Source organism: Bison bison, unplaced genomic scaffold, assembly GCF_000754665.1.
Source record: "Bison bison bison isolate TAMUID 2011002044 unplaced genomic scaffold, Bison_UMD1.0 scf7180017864525, whole genome shotgun sequence".
In the NCBI taxonomy this organism is placed as follows: domain Eukaryota; kingdom Metazoa; phylum Chordata; class Mammalia; order Artiodactyla; family Bovidae; genus Bison; species Bison bison.
Genome location: NW_011495076.1, coordinates 7236583 through 7257479, shown reverse-complemented (window position 1 = coordinate 7257479; position 20897 = coordinate 7236583). Strand labels below are relative to the sequence as shown.

At 39.0% G+C, this 20897-nt stretch overlaps 1 protein-coding gene across 1 annotated transcript in view; it reads left to right on the top strand.

The window, feature by feature from the left end:
• The window catches only part of DOCK4 (dedicator of cytokinesis 4), a 477425-nt gene that overhangs the window by 266207 nt on the left and 190321 nt on the right, over window positions 1-20897 (top strand). The window contains exon 13 of the mRNA XM_010831178.1: window positions 16514-16639. Within this exon, the coding sequence (XP_010829480.1) occupies window positions 16514-16639 (126 nt within the window). The remainder of the gene's footprint in view (window positions 1-16513; window positions 16640-20897) is intronic.

Sequence of the window (20897 nt, the reverse complement as noted above, 5' to 3'; positions counted from 1 at the left end):
AAAATAACATGTATGAAACGAGATGCCAGTCCAGGTTCGATGCATGATACTGGATGCTTGGGGCTAGAGTACTGGGACGACCCAGAGGGATGGTATGGGGAGGGAGGAGGGAGGAGGGTTCAGGATGGGGAACACATGTATACCTGTGATGGATTCATTTTGATATTTGGCAAAACTAATACAATTATGTAAAGTTTAAAAATAAAATAAAATTTAAAAAAATTAATTCATAGTAATCTAAAAGAGAAATGATGATGTTGTATGGCAGAAACAAGCACAATATTATAAAATAATGATCTTCTAATTAATAATAAATTAAAGAAACAGACTATGTCATACTACCAAAAAAATGGAAAATTTTCTTTGGGCAACCTGAGAATTGTAACCCAGGAGACCATCTCTCATAGAACTCTGAGACCTGTCTGAAGAAGTAAAGGTTGGGGGATGGAGGGAACAGTGTACATGTGATCTAGACAAAGGGGTATATGCAATCAAACATCTTGGTAGAAGGTTACTGCCACTCTTGAGGTACAGATACCTTAGTTATTGGTGCTTTTCTAAGTATGGGAAGATGCAGGAAACTGGGTTCATAAAATTTTCTCCTGAAAATACTCTGTGAGGACCAGTTCTGCCAGTCTTCCCCGAGCACAAGTACCTCATCCTGATCTTTGCCCTGTACTGTAAGTCAAGAGTTGCAGTGACTTGATTCTTATGTAACTGGATGATGGGCACCATGCTTTATTTTTTCCCTTTCAGTCTTAATTTTGAGCAAGGTTTTGGAGGCATTTTATGACCAATTTGTCCTATTGAGCTAGGAATGCTCATTCCCAGGACAGGCAAGGCCTTTGTTATTGGGCCACTCAGTGTGCTATCTCTGGACTAAGTCCTGTTCACAGTAACCAAAACTTCTCAGCCACCTGCCTTATTACTCTCTTATGGTCTAGGGAATGGTTCCTTCTTGTTGCTTGTTCTGGTATCTAGATTATACTCTTAAAATCATTGGTCTTAATGGGACTATATATTTGGTCAGTTGTTTCAAGTCTCCTAATTATTAGCTCAGTCATCCACTTGGTGATCAAGAAATAATAATCTTGTAAAATAGAGAAAATACAAGTTGTATGTGTGCTCAGTCACTTCAGTCACGTCTGACTTTGCAACCCTATGGACTGTAGTCCGCCGGGCTCCTCTGTCCATGGGATTCTCCAGGCAAGAATACAGGAGTGGGTTGCCATGCCCTCCTCCAGGGGTTCTTCCCAACTCAGGGATCGAGCCCTAGTCTCCTGTGTCTCCTGCATTGCAGGCAGATTCTTTACCCACTGAGCTACCTGGGAGGCCCAACAAGTAGTATAGCTAGTAACATTAATCAGGTCATAAGTGAGTATTTACACTAAGAATTTCAATTAGGTTCAGCCCAGATTATCTGAGTGGTCTGCTCTGCACCAGTTGCTGTTTTTAAAAGAAATGGTATATTGGCACTGTACATAAAGTTGACATATAAGGTGAGTGGTTGGTACCTTACAGGATTAAGAAGGATTACAGGATTAAGAATGTTATCTTCCAAGGAGTTACATGACTGGCACCGCAAGAAGAAAAACTGATCTAATTTATGGTTGATCAGGTGTTTCTGCCATTGGGGAGGTCTGATTAATACATTATAATGCAGATGCACAAGGCACGCAGGAGGGGAGAAAGGCCCAAAAAGGCAGAGAAAAATTTTATTTTTAAAATTTTCTTGTCTTGCCTTGAAATATGAATTTTTATTTCATCAGACAGTTTATACCTATTGCTGTTAGCTTCCTTATTCACAAATTGAATAATACAAGCTGAAAGTCAGAAATCAAGATATGACCCTTTAGAAAGTGGAGTGATTTTTTTTTTTTTATTGTTTACTTTATATGGCTTTGAAAGTGCATCTGAAAGAGGAGATTTGAGCTTTGCAGCATTAAAGACATAAGTGTCCAGTTTTCAGTATGGAAACATTAAAGAATATGTGTCCTTCGGGTAATATGGCCTTGCTGGTGGGAGGCTTTTAGCAGCTCAGCGTCCTCAATCATACAGTGAACACACATTTCAGAGGGCCTGCAGTGCTGTCATGGCTCCCATTTTAATTCTTCATCTAACCTTGTCCAAGCTATGGTTTATCCAGTAGTCCTGTATGGATGTGAGAGTTGGACTATAAAGAAAGCTGAATGCCAAAGAATTGATGCTTTTGAACTGTGGTGTTGGAGAAGACTCTTGAGAGTCCCTTGGACTGCAAGGAGACACAACCAATCCATCCTAAAGGAAATCAGTCCTGAATATTCATTGGAAGGACTGATGCTGAGGCTGAAACTCCAATACTTTGGCCACCTCATGCGAAGAACTGACTCATTTGAAAAGACCCTGATGCTGGGAAAGATTGAAGGCAGGAGGAGAAGGGGGCGACAGAGGACGTGATGGTTGGATGGCATCACCGACTCAATGGACATGAGTTTGAGTTAACTTCAGGAGTTGGCGATGGACAGGGAGGCCTGGCGTGCTGCAGTCCACGGGGTCGCAAAGTCAGACATGACTGAGCGACTGAACTGAACTGAACTGAACCTGGTCCATTTCTACACTCTAATCTCCTCCTAATGCTTCTTGGTTTTCCTCAGCTGACTCACTTTCCAACAGTGTTGTCTCACTGGACACGATTCCTAGCAGACATTTGGCTTCCTTTCTTCCCTATGTTCCAGAGGCCCTGAGATTCTGTGGCTGACTTTGCTGTGTGAACACCTCGCCGGATCCTGTCAGGGTTTTACTGCTTGATGCAACCAGGATGTATCCCTGAAAGTTATGCTTCTGGTGTTTTATTTTAAAAGTTACTAACTTATAGACACAACATAGAATACTGTAGGATCCAAAGCAAAACTCAGATGATGGATTTTGTAAATCAAGCACAAAGAAGGGAATAGAAGTGAAAATTCTTGCTCTGATAATAATGAGGGCTTAGGATTTCAGAAATTAATAGATTTTACTGAAGGTGAATTTATGGAAGGATCTAATGATAATCACCTTTAGGAAGTTTTTCTGACACCAGATGATGTTAGTAATTATCATTCATGTTGAGAAATCCTGACAATTAGGTTTTACCCTTTGGCCCCTGCCTACCAAACACAAAGTATGCAAGTACTGTCAAGAAATAATGTTTTCAGAGTCTTGCCCCAGAATGGCAGCATAAGGCGCTGCATGGACTCACTCCAAACTATAACTAGTAATAATCATATTTTTTAAAAAGCGTTAAAGTCTGAAAATTTTCTTGAGCACATACAGCAAATGAAGAAATACTTACTGAAGAATAAAATTTAATACTTAATTTTAAAAAGTAAAACAAAAGTAAACAAATGGGACATAATTAAACTTAAAAGCTTTTACAAACAAAGGAAACTATAAACAAGATGAAAACCCTCAGAATATGAGAAAATACTTTTAAATGAAGCAACTAACAAGAAATTAATTTTTAAAATACACAACTCATGCAGCTCAATATCAAAAAAAATAAACCCAGTTAAAAGTGAATGGAAGACCTAAGTAGACACTTCTCCAAAGGAAACATGCAGATGGCCAAAAAGCATATGAAAAGATGCTCAACATCACTAATTATTAGATAAATGCAAATCAAAATACCAGTAAGAATGGCCATTAACAAAAAAAATCTACAAACAAAAATTGCTGGAGAGGGTATGGATTTTGAAAGGTAACCCTGTTACACTGTTGATAGGAATATAAATTGATAACATCCACTATGGAGAACAGTTGGGAGTTTCCTTAAAAAACTAAAAATAGAGTTACCATATGACCCAGCAATCCCACCCCTGGGCATATACCCGGAGAAAGCCATCATTCAAAATGATACATGCACCCCAGTGTTCACTGCAGCACTATTTACAATAGCCAGGACAAGGAAGCAACCTAAATGTCCATCAACAGAGAAATAGATAAAGAAGATGTGGTACATATACACAACAGAATATTACTCATCCATAAAAAGGAGCAAAACTGTGCCATTTGCAGAGACATGGCTGAACCTAGAGACTCTGATACAGAGTGAAGTAAATCAGAAATAGAAAAATTAATATCCTATAACATCACTTAAAAGTGGAATCCAGAAATGATACAGATGAACTGATTTGCAAAGCTAAAATAGAGATACAGATGTAGAGAACAAATGTATGAATACCAAGGAAAGAAGGGGGTGTGGGATGAATTAGGAGATTGGAATTGACATGTATACACTATTGATACTATGTATAAAATACTGGAACTTACTGTAGAGCTCAGGGAACTACTCAGTGCTCTGTGGTGACCTAAATGGTAAGGAAATCCAGAAAAGCGGAGATGTAGATACACGTATAGTTTATCTATGATAAAAAGCTGATGTTCACATCCAGGAAGCTCAATGACTCATCAGTTTTACTCTGATAGATATACTATATGTATATCTCTTGGTTCAATTTGCTGTACAGCAAAAACTAATACAACATTGTAAAGCAACTATACTCCAATATGCTATGCTAAGTCACTTCAGTCGTGTCCGACTCTGTGCGACCCCATAGATGGCAGCCCACCAGGCTCCCCCATCCCTGGGATTCTCCAGGCAAGAACACTGGAGTGGGCTGCCATTTCCTTCTCCAATGCAGGAAAGTGAAAAGTGAAAGTGAAGTCGCTCAGTCGTGTCCGCCTCTTAGCGACCCCATGGATTGCAGCCTACCAGGCTCCTCCGTCCATGGGATTTTCCAATAAGAATTGCTTAAAAAAAAAGAATAATATTAAATCTTAGTGAGAACAGAGAGAGTTTGTGCCGCTTGTGTTACAGTCAACTTCTTCCCTTCCACCTGGCCTTACTCATCATGATGGAAGTTCTGCTCTGGGTGCTTTATGGCCAAGAGGGTAGGACTGCTTCTCCTTTCAGCTCTCAGTCAAGGGATACTGTATCTTATCAAGAAGTGAAGGCCTCCAGTGTCTCTCACCTCTATTAATTGTGGGTTGCACAGGCTACATTCCTGGCAGAAGTGGCTCAGAGGTTGGGGTCTCCCTTCTACCATCTGGCTGCCACTCTAAGGCAGAGGCTCTGTCCCAGACAGAGAGTTGAGAATAGTGAGGCATCAATTGCCCTTGCTCCAACTCACTCATTGGCTGGAGATTCCACACGAAGAGACCACAGGTTACTGCTCCAGCCTGGCTTTCGCCACATAAAGCAAGGGTGTCACTCTAAAGAATGGACTGCTGTACCCACCTCCAGTTCTGGAGCAGTGGATCATAGATTTGGCCCAGGGAAGAGGCAGTTTATACAAAGAAGCTCTCCTGAAAGAAAATGGCTTTTATTTGAAACACTGCAGAAACTTAAACCTATAGGAACTCTTGAAAACTGTAGACATTGGTGGAAATTTTTTTTTCTCAGAGAAGACTGAAAGAAAAGGAACAGGACCTCATAAAAATTCCACCAAGCTCACCAACATATAAAATGAGAGTACCAAAAGGAAAGGAGAGAGAGAAAGGAGTAGAAAACATATTAAAAATAAATATTGACAAAAAACTTTACAGATTTGATAAAAAGCTGATGTTCACGTCCAGGAAGCTCAATGAATCCTCAGTTTTACTCTTCCTCTTTCTGATCCCATTTTCCAGACAACACTAAGAACACTTTCTTAAAACACAAATTGAATCATGTTTCCTTTATTTAAAATTCTCCAATGACTTCTTGTTGCATTTGTGTTAAGTGTTAGTCACTCAGTCATGTCTGACTCTGAGCCCACCAGGCTCTTCTGTCCATGGGATTTCCCAGGCAAAAAGACTGGAGTGAGTAGCCATTTCCTTCTCCAGAGGATCTTCTGGACCCAGGGACTGAACCCCAGTCTCCTGCATTGCAGGTAGACTGCCATCTCAGCCACCAGGAGGCATCCCCTTGTTGCATTTAGAATAAAAGTAATTAATCATGGCTTCCATGACTGCTGCTTATCTTCTGGTCTCCCCTGCAGCCTCATTTGACTCTGCTCAGACACAGGGGCCTTCTTCCATCTTCTCCATCACCCCAAGCTCTTTTCTGTTGCAGGATCTTTACACATGCTCTTTCCTCTGTCTGAAGCACTGTCTTCCCATTTTTTGTATTGCCATTTGTTTCTCTTTCCAAGCTTGAATGTTACTCTTTCAGAAATGACTTCTAAGACCATTTATCTTTTATTATTTTTATCTCAACTTCTGGTTTGATTTCTTTATGACAGTTATCACAGTTAAAAAAGAAAAATTATGGTAGGATACTCAAGAAGTTGTTAAAAATGGATTAATTCTGGTAAACAGAACTCAGTAATTGAGGTAAGGAAGTACATTTCCTTCCATAACAGAACCTTTAGTACAGTTTGACATATGCATGTACTACGTAAAATTTTTTTAATCTAGTTAAATTTTAAAATGCCCAATTCTTTAATGACTAACAGACAACATCTATTTCATGAATGAATCAAAGACACAGTTATCAGATGTTTGCCTTAAGTTTGTTTCTTTGGTTTCCTAGTACCAAATAGGAAAACATTAAAAATAAAAAATAATTTACTGAACTCTAAGGAGGTTGCATTATCTTTTCTAGCTTTGAGATTTAAGGCCCTAATTTCTGTATCCAACCCTGCTTATTAGACTCAAATGGTTTCAAGTTTTTTCACATTTGTAAGTAATAATGTGAAGAACATCTCCTGTATTTCAGAATATGACTTTAAAATAAAGCCTTAGAAATGGGATTATTAAGGAAGAATTTGAGATTTTTTTATGAATTTTGCCACATTAACAAGATAAACAGCAGCTTGGATGGTCATTTTGGAATAAAACCTGGGACAGGTTATTGAAGACATTAAAGACAGATGTCAGAGATTTTTGAAAAGTTTGAAACCTGTAGATTCAGGATTGCAGTATTAATTCATAAGAGTGGAAAAAAGAAGAAATTGGAGACTGAGTGGAAGAGACTGGTTTCAGATGTAGGTTTACTTTCACAGTCTCTGTGTGCTCAAAACAATCATTGAAGTTCATGCCTATCCTCTATGATAACCAATGATATTAATTTTAATCCCTCCTTAGTTCTCACCTAGACTGTTAAATTTAGCCATAATTTGTATCCTGCCAAGTCTTCTTCTGTTGTACTGCCAGAATCCTCTTTGTCATATAAAAACTTGTTCTGTATCTCATTTCCCATTTCAAGTTTTATCAGTTCATCACTTGTGATGCCAACTTGACTCCTTCCTGTGCAGTTTGTAAGGCAGGCTTTCAGTCTCTGGCCCAGCCTCTCTTTCATGTCTCCCCCTACATTCTACCTTCAACCCAATATACCCTTCTTTGGATTTTGGAATTAGTAGCCACATAGTGTTATGGTACTGTAAATGTTCATACCCCAGAAATGTATGCCTTTATGACAGTATTAGAAATTGAACTAGTGATATAGCCTTCAATAATTTTACTAGGAACCAGAAGGCCTCAGTGATTTCAAAACAAAACCAGGCAAAGACATTTCTTTTACCCATTCTATGTTTTTCTGTCTTTGCTCACAACTCCCTGCTGTATTTTATGTGTCTTCTCTTTACTCCATTCTAAAAAAATAAATAAAACACCTCCTTTGATAAATTATTCCCTGCCTTTTTTCATTTAGATTTTTCTATGTTATATATGATGATTTTTTTCTCAAATCTTTTAAGCTTGTTCAATTAGTCTTATCTTTCAAAATGAGTTTCTTTTAATTTTACAGTATTCTGGCTGTATTGAGATAAAAACCTAATTCATGGTTTTGTCTTTGCCACACTTTATTTTGAGAAAAAGTAAATGAAGCAAGTTTTTTGGCCTTCTCTTAGCATGTGGATGTTTTTAAATGCTGAAAATGAAAAGAAAAGACTGTTTCAGTTTGGTCATAAAACTTCATGAGATTTCTAATTGAGAAAATTAAATGACTCAGGATTAGTAGACATATGCCAACTATGTTCTTCGTTTCCTCCCCTATAGGTCATTTCAGAAATTTGTTTGTTATTAGTTTGGGTTTGTAATGTGATCTTTGGATACCCCACTTGTGATGATGTTTTTGCACTATTATCATATCTATTCTTAGCTCAGATGTTTTTAGCATATGTATTTGCAGAAGATATACTTTAATATGCTACCATTTTTCTTCTGTACTTGTATAGAAACTCAGGAGAATTAAAAAGAAAAATGTAATTGTGTGGTGTCACTTACTTGTTGCATTTTTTAAGTCAGTTACTTAATCTATTATTTTATTTCATACTTTAATTTGGCACATTTGTAAATTTTTTGAAGCAAAGGGCAGTCTTTGAATTAAATATTTTTGAGACTGATAGTTCTTAAATACTATATAAATAGAGTAAATTTTTGCTCATTTAATTAACTTACCCATTTACAATTTAATTGTGCATTGAAGGCACACTAGTCTATGTTCTTCACAGACTACTTGTGTTATTGGGAGACAATAGGGATTGCAAAGATTTTTAAATAAATTGGCTTTTGAAACATGGTAGACTGCCTTTTGTAACTTTCTCTTCAACTACAAACACATAAACATGCTGAATAAATTATAACCAAAATGTGGTAAGAAATATAAAACAAAGCTTCAAAGAAAGGAAGGGACATCTTGCTGACTTGTGTGGTGGTACTGGTGGTTCAGTTGCTAAGTCGTATCGGACTCATGCGATCCCATGGACTGTAGCCTGCCAGGCTCCTCTGTCCATGGGATTCTCCAGGTGAGGGTTCTGGAGTGGGTTGCCATTTCCTTCTCCAGAGGAATCAGGAATCGAACCCTGGTCTCCTGCATTGCAGGCAGATTCTTTACCAACTGAGCTATGAGGGAAGCCCTGATGACTTGTATGCTGCTGCTGCTGCTAAGTTGCTTCAGTCGTGTCCGACTCTGTGCAACCCCATAGACGACGGCCCACCAGGCTCCCCCGTCCCTCAGATTCTCCAGGCAAGAACACTGGAGTGGGTTGCCATTTCCTCCTCCATGCATGAAAGTGAAAAGTGAAAGTGAAGCTGCTCAGTCGTGTCTGACCCTTAGCGACCCCATGGACTGCAGCCTACCAGGCTCCTCCGTCCATGGGATTCTCCAGGCAAGAGGACTGGAGTGGGGTGCCAGGGAGGTCCAAACTGGAGGGATAAACACTCCAGTCGGTGCTCCCACAGGGAGGAAGGGTAGGAACATAGGTCCTGACATTTGGAAGTTTAAGTTTTAAATATTCCATGGAAGTCAAGACATGATTTGTTATATCTGCTCCCTTTCCCTCTTTGCTGATTATTTTATGATGGATGGTTGCTGTTGTCATTTTACTGTGGCCCATTTTCAGTGGGTATTGCTTTATTCACAGGAATCCCAGGAACCGTGGGAGTGAACATGATAGTGTGGAACAATTATACATTTCCTTTTTTCAGGCTCCTCCCCTGGGACTAGGTACTTACACTAGATTTCATTGCTATGGATTTTTCCAAACTGCTGAGTTAATTTAAATTCAGTGGCTTAAGCTTAGATTTTTCTGTCTCATTGGGGAATCATCTCCTCTCATCACCTTTTTAAAACAGAGAACAGTTCTTTCAAGCCCAATATTAGAGGACTCATTTCTTTCTTTTTTTTTTTTTTTTTACTAGTTTATTGTTTTATTTTTTTGTTGAAATATAATTGCTGTACAATTTTACATGCATTACAGGTATACAATGCAGTGATTCATATTTTAAAGGTTATACTCCATTTATAGATATTATAAAATATTGGCTATATGTCCCATGTTATACAATATATCCCTGTAGCATCACTTGTGTATTCCCTAAACCATGTCTCCTAGAAGTTTAGATCATAAACTATCAGGAAAAGACTAAATAAAAGGTAGAAAAATGGGTTCATAATGAAAAAGAAAATAGGAAGCAATGAACAGGGAGAGTTTTTTAATTCATTCATCAAAAAATATTAAGCATCTCTAATCTAATCTATGGAGAAGGCAATGGCACCCCACTCCAGTACTCTTGCCTGGAAAATCCCATGGAAGGAGGAGCCTGGTAGGCTGCAGACCATGAGGTCTCGAAGAGTCGGACACGACTGAGCGACTTCACTTTCATTTTCCCCTTTCATGCATTGGAGAAGGAAATGGCAACCCACTCCAGTGTTCTTGCCTGGAGAATCCCAGGGACAGGGGAGCCTGGTGGGCCACGGTCTATGGGGTCGCACAGAGTAGACACGACTGAAGCGACTTAGCAGCAGCAGTAGCAATCTAATCTAAGCATCTCTAATCTAATCAAGAGGAACTAAAGAGCCTCTTGATGAAAGTGAAAAAGATAGTGAAAAAGTTGGCTTAAAACCCAACATGCAAAAAACTAAGATTACGGCATCCCTTCCCATCACTCCATGGCAAATAGATGGAGAAACAATGGAAACAGTGACAGATTTTATTTTCTTGGGCTCCAAAATCATTGTATTATAGATGGTGACTGCAGCCATGAAATTAAAAGGCACTTGTTCCTTGGAAGAAAAGCTGTGACCAAACTAGACAGCATATTAAAAAGCAGAGACATTACTTTGCCGACAAAGGTCCGTCTAGTCAAAGCTACGGTTTTTCCACTAGTCATGTATGGATGTGAGAGTTGGACTATCAAGAAAGCTGAGCACCGAAGAACTGATGCTTTTGAACTGTGGTGTTGGAGAAGACTCTTGAGAGTCCCTTGGACTACAAGAAGATCCAACCAGTCCATCCTAAAGGAAATCAGTCCTTAATATTCATTGGAAGAACTGAAGCTGAGGCTCCAATACTTTGGCCACCTGATGTAAAGAATGACTCACTGGAAAAGACCCTGGTACTGGGAAAGATTGAAGACAGAAGGAGAAGGGAATGACAGAGGATGAGATGTTTGGATGGCATCACCGACTCCATGGACATGAGTTTGAGCAAGCTCTGGGAGTTGGTAATGGACAGGGAAGCTTGGCCTGCTGTAGTCCCTGGCGTCACAAAGAGTCGGACATGACTGAGCAACTGAACTGAACTGTCTTCTTGGTGCTTAGCTTTATTGGTGAGAAAGAACTGAATAGAATTTCTTAAATTATTTTAAAGACGTCATTGAAAAAAAATTAGTGTACTGCTTAAATACCAAATGAGCACAACTGAAAGAGAAACAATCATGTGATTATAACAGCAGTGGTAGTTGTAGTAGCAGCTGCTAACATTTTTAAGCACTTCCTTTATAGCAGGCATTGCCCAAAGTATTTTATGGAGTTATTTTACAAATGTGAAAACCAAAGAAAGCACAGAGAAGTTAACATTGAGGCAGGGTCATGATGCTGTGTGACAGGCTTCTTAAACTGCACACTTAATCACAATGTGTATTTATCAAATATATTTGCCACAAATTTCCGTGTTTGCATTATTATACATTTGCTATGTGTTATTTGGTTCATTGGTGGCAAAATGGCTGATCTAGTTTAAAATCAATTTTGCCTGCCACTTAATAAATCTTGCTGTGTTTGCCACTTTTTATGTAAAAGTGCAGAATTTCATGCATTTAAAAGAAATCATCTCACAGAGTGAGTTAGCTTCAATTCCTAAGAAATTAGAGTTCCCAAAGAATCAAGCACAGTTGGTTTAACAGATACCTCATGCAAAGAGTTGACTCATTGGAAAAGACTGATGCTGAGAGGGATTGGGGGCAGGAGAAGAAGGGGATGACAGAGGATGAGATGGCTGGATGGCATCACTGACTCGATGGACGTGAGTCTGAGTGAACTCCGGGAGTTGGTGATGGACAGGGAGGCCTGGTGTGCTGCGATTCATGGGGTCGTAAAGAGCTGGACACAACTGAGCGACTGAACTGAACTGACTAAAGCCTTTCTCTTCTGTAGTTCTGTTCCATAAGCTATTTAATCTTGAAAAAATGTTGCTTTGTGATTCTAGATTAATTATTAATTAATGACTAAGTCTTTGTTTAAAATTAGTTAAAAAATCTTTATAATTGGGTCATAAATATCTAGAGTGATTTTTTAAAGTTTAGCTTAATGCTTATTTCTTCTATTAAGAGTAACATTTTTTCCTTAGCAATTTAATTTTTGGTATTTATGTTAAGTGCCAGAAAAAAACTGATTGTGGGACATTATTGATCTACTTGTAAAATTAAAAATTTAACCTAATTTTATTTGTTGTCATAAAAATTTTCCCTGAAATTTCAAATTCCATCAGTCATAATTTTTCTTTACTGTAATATTCCTATCATGCATGTAACCCATACTGCTTCATATTCTACTTACATGTATGTGTCTTTCCTTATTGGATAATCAGCTTCTATGGAGCAGGAACCCTATCATATATTAATACATCCTTATATCTTGCCTTTCATCTTCCTCTCAAGCTGGAAGTTATTGCCTTGCCCAAGGTGGACAGTTTAAATTGTGATAGCAATAAGTTAAAGTGTGCAATAGAATTTTCGAAGTTGCTTAAACCAGCCTAGATAGCATATTCAAAAGCAGAGACGTTACTTTGCCAACAAAGGTTCGTCTAGTCAAGGCTATGGTGTTTCCTGTGGTCATGTATGGATGTGAGAGTTGGACTGTGAAGAAGGCTGAGTGCCGAAGAATTGATGCTTTTGAACTGTGGTGTTGGAGAAGACTCTTGAGAGTCCGTTGGACTGCAAGGAGATCCAACCAGTCCATTCTGAAGGAGATCAGCCCTGGGATTTCTTTGGAAGGAATGATGCTAAAGCTGAAACTCCAGTACTTTGGCCACCTCATGTGAAGAGTTGACTCATTGGAAAAGACTCTGATGCTGGGAGGGATTGGGGGCAGGAGAAGGGGACGACAGAAGATGAGATGGCTGGAGGGCATCACTGACTCGATGGACGTGAGTCTAAGTGAACTCCGGGAGTTGGTGATGGACAGGGAGGCCTGGCGTGCTGCGATTCACGGGGTCGCAAAGAGTCGGACACGACTGAGTGACTGATCTGATCTGATCTGAAGCCCTAGAGAGAGGGGTAAGGTGAGGATAGTAAAGTGATCTAATAAGAAAGAGAATAGGAAGAAAATACTGCTCTGTGAATATGCCTTACATCTTGAGCTACTCTTCTGAAAGGGGAGGATGAATCTTCAGGTCATCAGAATGGGTGAATATTTGATGTCTCCCCTTTATAGTGAAGAATAGTTTCTTTATGTTAATACAGTATTTCTTATTATCTAGTGAGTCATTTGTCCAACCTGTTCATTGTAGTCAGCATAATTAAGAACCACTAGAAGAACAGGATCAGGAGTTTCCCTGATTGAAAAATAAATAATATTGCTATGGCTCTTGGTGGGCTGGTCCTTGTGGATTCACTATTATATCATGTTTCTTTGACTTCCCACTCTTTGAAGTTTATTTGTTATGCATTGTGATTTTTTATGGAAATCGAATAGATGATTTGGGAAGAGCCAAGTACACTGTGGTCAAGCTCTTGGCCCACGTGACCTTCCTAGTTCTTAATTCTTTGTGAGTTCTTCATACTGAAGAAATTGGGTCACTTCAACAATACCTTGCCCTCCCTGCAAATTGATATCAATTGGCCAAACAAATGAAATCATTATCCTGGGCTTTCATCTTTGTCTTTGTAGACCTTCAGACTGCTATATCTTCTAACCAAATGTTAGAATGCATCCAACTCTAGAATGTCTGGTTTTCTTTTCTCCTCCATACTATTTTGTACTATTTTTCCTCCATACTATTTATTTTCCCTCATCACTTCCTCGTTGCCTCATTGGCTCCTTTCTGTTCATTGTCTCCTACATGGATCCTCTCTATCCTCTTGCATTCTCTCATCTCTATGACTCTGGCTGTCTGGAGAACATTGAGGCATTTTTTTGGTTCATGCTTACATCTATGTCTTCCGTGAAAACATATTTTTTCTCTATTTCCTGTGTTCAATTGTCTTTAACATTCACATTGATTGAATGCCTTTATTTTCTCATTGTCTTATCGTTTCAGCACACACACACACACACACACACTCTCACACACACATAGGAATGCTAAGTCTCGTCAGTTATGTCCAACTCTTTGCAACCCTTGAACTGTAGCCCACCAGACTCCTCTGTCCATGGGATTCTCCAGGCAGGGATAGTGGAGTGGGTTGCCATGTCCTCCTCCAGAGGATCTTCCCAGCCCAGGGATAGAACCTGCATCTCCTGTGGCTCCTGCATTGCAGGCAGATTCTTTACCACTGAGCCACCTGGGAACTATATATATATGTATAAATTTACTGATGGTTAAATGAATTCTGGCTCCAGTAGAGCCAAACAAGAATCCTGGTCACTTTCCCTTCCTCCAACCTCTATCCTGAATAGCAGGATCTGTTTTTTTGTTTTTGTTTTTTTTTCATTATTGTTTAGTTCTTTTCTCTTCTTACTTTATACATACCATATAAGGTTGCTAGTATATCTGATCAGGTCCTTTGATGAGAATTTCTAATAAAATGAACTGCTCTTGCGAAACATCACAGGACCTCAGGGATTTAGTGCATGTAATTCTCTATTTGAAAGCATTGCTGATAGTACCCCAGGACTGCAACAGTGTTCTACCCAACAGGAGGGACTGTTATTACATACCCTATCTGGCACACACTGCTATTGTACAAATACCAGACCCTGATGATGTTCGTGATGATGGTGACAGTGTGGGTGAATGTTTTGAAGGCAAAAGGACAGAAGTAGGAGGAGAACAGAGACACCAGTAATGAGGTGGGGGTAGTGGAGAGCATGAGTCAAGAAGAAATAGCTGCTGAGACAGATGGATTATAACATGTGTTAGTTTATCTTCGTTCGCCTGCCTCTGGGTTTTAAAAGGAGCCAACAGTACCACATCAAAGTTGTCACCATTAAACCATCCAGACTGCTCATTCTCCCCTGCTTCAGTCCATGTGGCTTTCAGAGGGCTGATGTGCCTCCATTTTATCGCCTCAGTCACCCAACTCATGTGGGGTGAGGGTGGGGAGTGAGCTAAAAGATAGTTAGGTAAAAATAAGATGAAGATTTAATTAAAGTTCCTGAGTGCCTGCCAGATTTAATCTAATTCTCAAAGCAACTTTCCAACACCAACATTCTATTAGATCCACACACCAGAGGACACGGTGATGCAGCCACATCCTGGACTTCTTTGCTTACATCACTGCCCCTTCGGTATGCCTCATCCTGGTTTGGTTTGCACCCCAGGAAAGGCTTCATCTTCTCTCTGAGCATAATGCTTTTCCAACAGAGCACTGCTTTTGTTGTTGCTTCTTATTGCTGAAGGGGAGTGAAAGGAAGATCCTAATCTAGATGCATGGCAAATATCTTACATTTGTTTCATCCCAGCCTGATTGTTGCCAGGCTTATGGTGTATGTTGGCAATTAGCTTTGTAGTGCTGTGTGTTAGAAACTGGGAATGACAAGTGGCACAATAGTAAGGGTGTTATTGAGTGAAAAAGGTGATCAGAATGTAGATGGAGGATTTTTAGAGTACGGTTTGATCATCCTCTTGATTCCATCATCCACATTCATTTTGAGTTCAGGTTAATGATGCTTGAAAGTTTTTTTTTAAATATAAGTCACCTTTGACTGGTTTCATTTTCTATCACTAATGTAAGTGATGGACTTTTTTTTCTTTGTTTTAAAATAATAGATGGAAGAAGGAATAGGGAACTAAAAGAGAAGCAGCATGTTGAAAATAGGGAAACATTAAAAAAGATAAGACATTAATTTTTTTTTCTCTAGCTCTTGCCTGAGGTTTGGAAAAATGAGGTATGAAAAATGTGTCATTCAGTGTCTTGAATATATTCTACTGTGGTCATGTCACTATAATTGGGGTAACAAAAAAAATAATTTTTACCGTTTTACTGACTAAATTTCCTTTTGTTTATCTAAATGGCCTGCATTTTGTTATATATGCTTGGTGGAAAATAATGTGATTATTAGTTTGTACCATATATAATATTAAGAATACAATGTTGGTTTCATTTTAATGACCTTTCTTACTTAAAAAAGAAACAGCTCTATGGATATCCTTAAAATCCTTGAATTTTAATGTCTTTAGATTTGTGCTCATCTTTATGATATTTGATAAGTAATTATTTACAGACTTTATAGAGTTTTTAAGAAATTAGAACTCCCATTTTAAGTTCAGTGTCTTCCAGGGCTGAAATGCCCCTGCCATTTGCAAGGATGAGTTTGGTGCAGGGGTGTTTCTGTCAGGCAGGGAATGGAGAAGTGGGTGTTGGGACTAGCAACCAAACTTCCTCTTCTTAGTGTTCTGTTCAAGTTTTTTCCAGCTTCTAGGGACCTTCTTTATAAGTGGATAAACTAAGGTGGTCAAGTTGGAAAAGTGTTCTCTAGATATTTGTCTTATAGACTCTGTTAATTTTGTCTGAATGTTAATCTTTAGTTTAAAACAATGATACCATAGATTTGGACTTGTTGAAACAATTTCAGTTTCTGTTCATGCTATTTCTATCCTTCTGTTTTTAATTCTGGTCTCATTTAATTTAGGTTTAGCTGTTTCTTTACAACTCTTACATGGAGACATTGAACAAATCAGAAGGGAATACTCATCAGTATTTTCTCATGGAGTATCCATCACCAGGAAGTTGGGTTTTTCTAATATTATTATGCCTGGTAAGTGACTCAGAATGAACCACATGATGAAATATGGCTATTTTGTCTCCTTTTGGCACTTGAGAAAGTTTTCAAACTGTCAGCTTCAAAGAGTTCAAATGGGCTGTGCTGAAGAATAAATTGAAATACTTAATTCTTTTTTTTTTTAATCTTTACATTTTTTTCACATCAGGATGGATAACTTGTAGGGGCCATGCCTGCTTTTCATTATGACCATAATAAGAAGGAAAACTGAAGTTGAATTTAGAAAATATTTTACCCTTTGGTGGGAAGTTTTATTGGAGTCACTTAGGGGAAATCCTTACAAGTTTTGATAAGAACATTTATTAAGCAATGGTTAGCCTTTCTTGGAGGATTTTCCACCAGAGGTATATATGTATGTACTAAGCAGCCATATGCAAATACCATATGTATTTTTAGTCCTATTTGTATATGTACATCAGATCTATATTAGCAACCAAAGGAGACTCCAAAGGAAAATCCCAAAAAGTGTTTCTGAGTGAAAATGGTAGAGATTAAGGAGATTCACACTATCAAAGTAAATGCCAAGTAATAGTCTTTCGTAGGGATCTGCATCCTACCCTACACAACCGAGCAAAAAAATAGAAAAACCAAACAGTCTCAAATTGTTGACAGTATTTTTAGAAACAAGATCCTTTAAGTCGCTGTTTAAATCCCATGTGTAAAAAGCGAACCATGAATATTGCTTCAGACGAGGCCCCTGTTACAGCTGTAAGACTTAGTGGTGGGCTTGTTATCCATAAAGACCTAACATGTTGCAGAAACTGACCGGCGTTGATCGATATGACATTTGATCTCCTGATGGAAGTCACTCACGCAGGGAGGTCTAAGAGAATGGCCTGGGAAGTTTCCTGAGATGACCTGACCCAGCTTAAAGACCCACTCTGCCTGAGCATCTCCTGTTACTATTGTCAAAAATGACTGTTTATAGCACTGTTTACTTGATGGCATGTTATCCATTGGCTCTTGGAACCATTCATTATTTCCTTCAGTTGCTATAAATAGCTAGTATTTCCTCTTCAGCAGAAAAGAAAAAAATTTCATCCCACTGGGAAGCAAATTGATGGGTAAATCTAATATAAAAAACATATTTTAGAACAGAATGCAGCCAGCTGCTGGAAGAATTCCTCAGCTTGGTCTCCGAGCAGTATCATTGAGAAATGGAAAAAATATCAAGCAACATGACACTTCACTGGCTGAATAATTGTCTGGGATGTGCTGTGCTCACGCAGCTCTTGTCTGGCTTTAATGATGGAAATGAACTTACTGTGGAATCAGGCTTGCTTCTGTCCCTTCCCTGCACCACATGATAATGGCAGGGTTGTGCTGACCAGGGACTCAATCTTCCCAGACACATGTCTGTAGTGCCTGAGACTGCAAGAGATTTTTTTTAAAGCACTTTCTTTTTCTTCCATTTTTTTCTTCTTCTTTGGCTTCTGAGTCTTACAAATTGGATGAAGAAAGAGATGTGTGTATAAACTTAAACAGCTGAAAAGAAAGCAACTTTACAACTCAATGGAATGTTTTACATTGGCAAACATAACAGTCGTTTTGTTTTTCTTTATTTTCAGAATTATGACTTGCCAATTAATTTTCATTCTCTCACTCGTGGCTTTGATGAAAATTTGAGCTGAGTTTTCAATGAGAAAAACGTATATGAACAGCATTTCTGATCCCAGTGTTGTACTGACAGTCTGCTAATGTGATGGTTTTTTTTTTTTTCTCTAGACTTGTCCTCCAGGGTTAATTTTGTGTTCTGATAGAGGTCAGGATGGGTGAGGCATGTGTTTATACCTACAGGACCTTCATTAACTTAGTCACTGCCTTTCTGCAGAATGAATTATCTGTGGTCCGGACACTAATGGGAACATACACACAACTTTTCTTGAGGGTCACAGAATGTCATCAATGCCAAACTCTTTTTGGAATGGGAAAAACATGGAAATAGAGATTCATCTCTTGGTCTGTCTTTTACACGGGTTGATCTCTGGAATGTCATCTGGTATAAAGAGGCAACCTGCCCCTCTGTTTCTGCCTTGTCACGAAGTCCTCTGTTACTAAGGGTCGGTCATTCAGCACTTTATTTCTTAGCCTTACCGAATTTCCAAAGAAGAAAATTTTCCGTCTGTGAAGCTCCATTACTGCCACCTACAAACCAAATAACCCTGCAGAAAGTTCCATGGTCTGGTCTCTGAGCTTATGAGAGGGAGGGCGCTGAAAATGTTTCAATCAGTGCTCTCCAGTAGAAATACAATACAAGCCACAAATGTACCTTTAACTTTTCCAGTAACCACTTGGAAAAAAGGTAGGAAGAAAGAGATGAAATTAATTTTAACAGTATATTTTATTTAACCCAATGCATCCAAAATATCCTTTTAATACATAGTCCATATAAAAATTTTGTAATGAGTTGTTTTACACTATTTCACCTTAAGTCTTTGAAGGCTGGTAACTGTTATACTTTACAGCACATCTCTTTTCAGCCAAGTCCCATTTCAAGGACTCAGTTGCCACGTGTAGCAGTGGTTACAGGATTGAATAGCCAAGCTCTAAATGTCTTAACAGACTGTACAAGCAGAGCTTGAACCTTTGCTGAATATCAGGAAGGAGTAATTTTCCACCCGCCAGACGTTTTGCAACAAAGTCGGCTGATGTGTCAGGCATGTCATGGGCGATGAGGCCATGCCCTCCTCCCACCGTAAGGGTCCACTCTTATTCTGAGTTTATGGAGTCATCCTGGTCTCCATACTTTATCTTCCCTACCTGTACGCACTCTCCTGGAGACTCATTCTCGTGTGTGTGTGTGTGTGTGTGTGTGTGTGTGTGTGTGTGTGTTTTAGTCACTTAGTCATGTCTGACTCTTTGCGACCCCATGGACTGTAGCCCACCAGGCTCCTCTGTCCATGGATTCTCACATATCAACCAGTAAAACTATCCCTGTTTGTTGTGTGTGTGTGCTCAGTGGCTCAGTTGCATCCAACTCTTTGCGACCCCATGGACTGTAGCCCACCTGGCTCTTCTGTCCATGAGATTCTCCAGGCAAGAATACTGGAGTGGGTTGCCATTTCCTCCTCCAGGGGATCTTCCTGACCTAGGGATCAAACCCACATCTCCTGTGTCTCTTGCATTGCTAGGTGGATTCTTTACCACTGAGCCACTCTAATTAATACCTTCCAGTGCATTCAATTTTAGTACATCTTTAAAGTTCTTAATCCTACAAGGAATTATGGGGAAGTCGTAGAATGATGGGGCCATGAAGGGTTGAGATTTGGAGACTAAAAGACCTTGCTAAAAATTATTAATAGAGCCTATGTTTCAAATGGTTGCCAGCAATAGTAGCTGTGATAGTGACTTCAAGATTTACGTTTATTTTCCAAGTGTCTTCAAGAGTAAGCCTCCTTTTTGTTTTTAGGCAATAGTTCAGGTAAGTCAAACTTCTATTTGGTCAAAGTTGACTAGATAATGATTTATAAGACTTGGGAATGAAAAATGTTGTAGGTATGTTTGCCTCCCATTTAAAAAGATATATAGTTTTATTCTTTTAAATATATATATATATATATTATTAGTATTATTTACCACTTACTGGAAGAGATATGTACATCACCAGATGGAATTGCCTCAAATAATCATTCTTTTAGAGAAAGAGGTGGGAACCTACTTGACTTGGTCTTCTCTAAAAAATATATCCTAAATCTAACTAAAATTCACCACCTCCCAGGCAAAGTCATGGACCTCTGCATCACACAGTTGCAACTGGCCTGTTTAAATCTGAACCCCCTGATCATGCCCTTACCAAGGGGACGGTGGTCTCTTAACCAATGAATGCCACAGTGACCAAGGAGAGAGAGAGGCTAAGAGTCTATAGTGTCACCCTAAGGGTGGATCCCCGCCCAAGTTCACACTGGGGGAGAGGCTGGTGCCCCCAGATTAGGAAGCTGACATGCCTCACTGCCTGTGGGTGTAGGACTTTCCCCAACTGCTACTATCAGAGATGCATGTGTTGTCCTAGAGTGTAAAGGGCACCCTGTTCCTGCTCCTTTTTCTCTGCACTGCTGCCTGGAAAGCCCCTCATGACTGCTGTTGCTCATTTGCCAGTGTTTGTTTGATAGTCATAAAAAAAAATTAATTTCCTCCAATATTGTAAAATAATTAGCCTCCAATTAAAATAAATAAATTTAAATTAAAAAAAATTAAAAATCTACCCCCTCAAAATTTCAACACCTCAGAGTACTCT